Source organism: Galeopterus variegatus, unplaced genomic scaffold, assembly GCF_000696425.1.
Source record: "Galeopterus variegatus unplaced genomic scaffold, G_variegatus-3.0.2 Scaffold8232, whole genome shotgun sequence".
In the NCBI taxonomy this organism is placed as follows: domain Eukaryota; kingdom Metazoa; phylum Chordata; class Mammalia; order Dermoptera; family Cynocephalidae; genus Galeopterus; species Galeopterus variegatus.
Window position 1 is genome coordinate 44,016 of NW_007734343.1, and position 5,238 is coordinate 49,253.

General features: G+C 42.7%; 1 protein-coding gene across 1 annotated transcript; it reads left to right on the forward strand.

The window, feature by feature from the left end:
- The first annotated feature begins 4,592 nt into the window (after positions 1-4,592).
- TAL2 (T-cell acute lymphocytic leukemia 2) lies at positions 4,593-4,967 on the forward strand. Its single transcript, XM_008592716.1, has one exon. It carries the CDS (start codon positions 4,628-4,630, stop codon positions 4,952-4,954), a length of 327 nt encoding a protein of 108 aa, XP_008590938.1. The 5' UTR covers positions 4,593-4,627; the 3' UTR covers positions 4,955-4,967.
- The last annotated feature ends 271 nt before the right edge of the window (positions 4,968-5,238 follow it).

Sequence of the window (5,238 nt, forward strand, 5' to 3'; positions counted from 1 at the left end):
ATGAAGAGTCTTTGTGTGTGTGAAGGTACAATTTAGATATTATGGTCAGAAACTCTTCACTAGGATGACATTTGAATAAAGACCTGAAGAACTGTCAGCTCCCTGAAGGCAGGGATTTGTACCTGTTTTGTTTAAAGTTGTGTCTCTGGCGCCTAGAACAGGGCCTGGATGATGGGAAGCTCTCAACCAAACTCTGTTGAATGAATGAAAGGAGGTGAGGGAGGGAATCATGTGGATGACTTGGGGGAAGGATGTTTTAGGCAGAGGAAACAGACAGTACAAGGGCCCTGAGGCAGGAGGGCGTCTGGTGTGTTCCTGAATGACAAAGATGCCAGAGTGCCTTGAACTGAGTAAGCCCCAGGGAGAGAAGGGACAGACAGGTCAGAGGAATAAAGGGTATCTGGGGGTGGGGGCCGGGGAGGGGAGACAGTAAAGTCTTCGGCTTAACTCAGTGAAACAGAGAGCCACTGGAGGGTTTCCAGCAGGGAAGTGAAGGAATCCGACTTGGGTTAGACGGATCGTCCTGGGTGGTGTTTGAGAAGCGAAAGAGGCAAGTGCAGAAGCAGGAAGACCAATTACGAGGCTCTTCCAATCACTGAAATAATCAAGTCCTGTGCTAGGCACTGGGGCATTGGTCCTCTTCTCTAGGGTCATAATTGTCATTCTTTTTTCTGATAATGTGTCACCTTCAGTAGTGGCAGTATAGAGACATTTGAGCACATCTGTATTCCTACTGTATCTACCCTGACTTTCCTCCAGCCCGGGCATTCTTAACTTGGGAGGTTCACAACCTCCACCCACTTAAGGATGCATAGATAGAATTCAGGGGTTCTATGAATTTGAATGGGGAAAATTACATCTTTACTTCCACTAACCTGTAATCTAACTGTAGCATTTCCTTTAATTATGAATGTGGGTAATAAACTACAGTAGTATTAGCAGTAGTGGTGAATCTGTCATCAATAGAAATCATAGATACTTGCATCTCGTGACAAATGTTGCAGTTCTTTTGAAAAAATCATTTACATATCACTTCATAAAAACTATGGTAATAAGTCTAGTTATTTGATATGTTAAAAATGAAGCACATGTATTACTGTTCTGCAGTTTTAGTTATTTTAATAACTATTAAGTATAACTGGTTGTTTTCTGTGTCTATGTATTTTAACTTATGCATTTAAAATCATTTTTCTGAGGAGAAATCTGTCCCTAGACTTCCCCAGACTGCCAAAAGGGCCATGGCACAAAAAAGGTTATGAACCCTGACCCAGTGGGAGTCCTCAATGGTGACGTAAATGCCTAAGTACCCAGGTTTGGGACCCAGGCTCTGCCACTAATTCCCTGTGAGAACAAAATGCTTCACCCCTGTTTCTACATCTATCAAATGTTCTCTGATTCTGTGGCATCTGGTGTATTTTTTTTTTTTTTTTTAGCTCTTACATAACTCTGAAATCAAGATTATCAGCAATCAGTCCTTGCAACATTTTATTTTTTTTTTTAGCTCTTACATAACTCTGAAATCAAGATTATCAGCAATCAGTCCTTGCAACTGGAAAAAACACTAAATGTAATTTTCTGTTTATTTAATAAGTACTTCAGTAATTTTCCAATGACCTCTACTTTGAGCTTTTCCAGCTTGTTAAAGCACTGATTTCTATTCTCCCCTGTGGAGAAGGAGAGGATTACACTTGAGGATAAATCAACAAGTTAATTATTCCACCTCCAAGGATGGCAGGCTGCGTTTTAGAAGCTAGTCACCTCTCTGTTTCTTCTGTCTGCTTCTGGTACGATGGGATCCAGCCCTATTAGAAGAGAACACCATAGTTAGATTATCCTGCCTAATCTTTTTTCCTTCCAGCTTGAAAAAGACCCCCCATGGGACTAGAGTTGATTTAGTGAATAAGCTAAACCCTCTTCTGGCGGGAGAAGCTTGAAAGTAACTTGGCTCCCACAGTCCTGGACAGCATCACTGTGAACAAAACTTGATAGTTTTTAGTTTTTTGTTTTTCTGTCTTAAACCCCCCATGATTCAAAGTCAAACTTTCATACCTTAGGTATAGAACCAAAGGCCAAATTGTTCAGAAATGACTTAGGTTAGATAAAAGGCAATGGCCAGGGCATCGTGGCATTTCAGAGCAGAAAGACCCCCTGGAGACCATGAGGCTTCAGTTTTGGAAGGATACATGGTCTGCCTGGAACCCCCTACAATGCCTGGTCAGGTGCTGGTTCTTTGCTCCTATAGTCCCTGTGCTTCCCTCTTGCGTGTCAACACAGGCAGCCAGCTCCTCAGTACCCAGGGGCCAGCATGATATCTAGCATGTGGAGTCAGTAAAGGTTGGTACCAACGCTTGGAGTGCATGTTATTGTAATTAGACCATGGGTCCAACTGGGAGCATCTCCACAGAGAGAGGAAGTGGACCTATGTGGCTGGTGGAGGGAGACAGATGCTGTCCAATGAACTTGGGCCACCCTGCTTCCAGCTCACCACTGGCTTCTCAGTGCAGCACTGACTCTCTAACCCAGACACAAGCAGGACAGTCAACAAGAAAAGAACCGGGATGGGAAAATGTCCCAGGGGCATATAGATGATTGCAAAATGCTGTTCTTTGGAGTGATGAGGCTTCCCATCTGTACAGGGAAGAAAATGCTTGCATTTATTTAGCACCTATGTGCCAGGCCCTTGACATCTTATCTCATTTAATCCTCACAGGAACCCTGCTGATGGCCTTGTCTGCATTTTCCAGAGAAGAAAACCAAGGCTTAAAGAAGTTATCTGGTTTTCCCAGAATTGTATAACTAGGAGATTGAGGGCAGAGATTCAAAGCCAGGTGTTTCTGCTTTAAAGCCCATAAACATTTAAATTTTTTTACTGTTATGAAGTAAATAATATGTAAATATTTTCTTATAAAAATGTAAAACAATACCAAAGTACATAGAATAAAACTTGTGTCTCCCTTTTCTATCTTCTGCCAACCCACTGTCCTCCCGCAGGACACGCACTGTTGAGAGTTTAGCCTGAATCCTCCCAGGTCTTTTGCTCTGCTTCCGCATACACATACATGTCCATATACTCCTGCAGAGTGAAACAAACACCTAGATAAAGCTCAGACCTTTTCTACTGCACCGTAGCTTCTTCATTAGGAGAAAAATTGTAAATTACAACACACATTTACTTTTCTCTGTTTTATTTGTAGAGACAATAATTATGATCATTTAATACTTATTGAGCACTACAGTGTGCCAGACACTGTGTAAGGTGCTTTACATGTATCATTTTATGTTTCCTGACAATGATGCACCGAGTTGCCCTTTACTTATGAGGACTTAAACAGAGAGATTAAGTAGATTGCTCAAGGTCACACAGCTGGGGGAGCAGAGCCAAAAGCCAAACAGGAGCCCGTGCTCTTAACCACCATGTGGATGCCTTCACTGACGGCTGGATGCTGTGAAGACTCCTATACAGTCAGGGCTTGCTGGAAACGGATGATTTGAACTGCTCTTTAAAGAATGTGTAGAAATAGGCAAAGAGACAGTGGGAGGGAATTCTAGGGAAGAGAATGGCATGTGCAAAAGCGTGGATAGGAATAGTTATTGCTCTTTGGAGGAACTAGAAGAGGTCTAGTGCCCAGGGGAGCTGAGGCCGGAGCAGGCAGCAGGATGATAGCAACAAACCAGGAACACCAAACCGTCTGGTGCTGGTCTTTGACATGTTTGCCACTGCATACTAACCATTCCCATTAATGCATGTTAATCCAAGCCACCTGGAAAAAAAAAAAAAAAGAAAGGAACCCACACCTCTAAGAGTTAAAAATGGCTACATATGATTTGGCAGTGTATGATGATAGACAACTCTCCTAGAGTCGGAAAGGTCATTCAATGCAACCTCGAAGAGGCCCAAGTATCTTTTAGTATCTTTTATAGCATCCATACCAAATGATCACTTTCACCTGCCCCTTGTCTTTTCTTTTTTGTCAGGCTAAATATCCCTCACTTCTGCCCTTCATACAACAGGGTTTTGAGACCCTTTACCACCCTGTTCATCCTCCTCTAAATGTGGTCCAGTCTGGATACTTTAGTTCTTAGAGAGTTGGGCCCAATCTTCCAGGTGAGGTCTACCAGTTAAGAGCAGAGCTGTGTGAGTACTAACTTCTCCATTCCAAATCATATTTTATTAATGAAACCTAGGATCATAGCTTTTTTTCTTCTTAGGAATCCATAATACACTTTTTGATTTATATTTAAATTCCTATTGGCTAAATATATATTTTATTAACACATACACTCAATCCTATACTATACCTGATACTGAACAATTTGGAAGAGTTGGCTATAAAGGAAGTAATGGGTGTATTGGGATAAAGCAACCTTTTCACTGGAGGCTTCAAAACAGCCAGAGAGAAAAAGGCTGACAGGCATTGTTCTTATCCTGCCCTTTCTTCTGCCACAATTTCTTGTCTTATTGAAAGGAAGATTAAAAAAACCTGAACATGAGGAAATGAATTTTCTAAACCTAGGTTGGGAAGATCTAACATCTCAGGTTCTTGGCAGGTCATGTGACACCAGCCAGGCCTCTTATAAGGTATTGGCCCTTGGGGCCCTTTCTCTTTTCCATCTTAGGAACTCAAACATGACCAGGAAGATCTTCACAAATACCAGGGAGCGGTGGAGACAGCAGAATGTCAACAGTGCATTTGCCAATCTGAGGAAGCTCATCCCTACTCACCCTCCAGACAAAAAGCTAAGCAAAAATGAGACTCTTCGCCTAGCAATGAGGTATATCAACTTCTTGGTCAAAGTCCTGGGGGAGCAAAGTCTGCAGCAAACGGGAGTGGCTGCTCAGGGAAACATTCTGGAGCTCTTCCCCCAAGGACCACATCTGCCAGGCCTGGAGGACAGGACTCTACTTGATGACTACCAGGTTCCTTCACCTGGCCCAAGCCACCATATGTCATAGTGTGGCTCTGGCTGACATCATCCAGGGCAGCACTCCTTCAGAAGTCACTGGCTGTCAACAGCCTTTTGCATGTTCCAATCAACTTGAAGAATTTAAGCTTCGTAGGAGGTGGTTCAGGGGCGGCTGCATGGAGCTGAAAGCAGATCATGAGGAAAGTTGCTTTGGAGGCTACCATCTCTGGGGTTTCAGGCAGAGCAGCCTGCCTCTGTCTATTTTATAAATCCAGGTTGTGCATAAGATTTTTAGGAAAAGAAAACTGCATTTTCAATTTTCAAAAAATTGAA

What these genes read in the sequence shown, in the direction of transcription:
- TAL2 (XM_008592716.1), top strand. Translation starts at nt 4,628, where the DNA reads ATGACCAGGAAGATCTTCACAAATACCAGGGAGCGGTGGAGACAGCAG.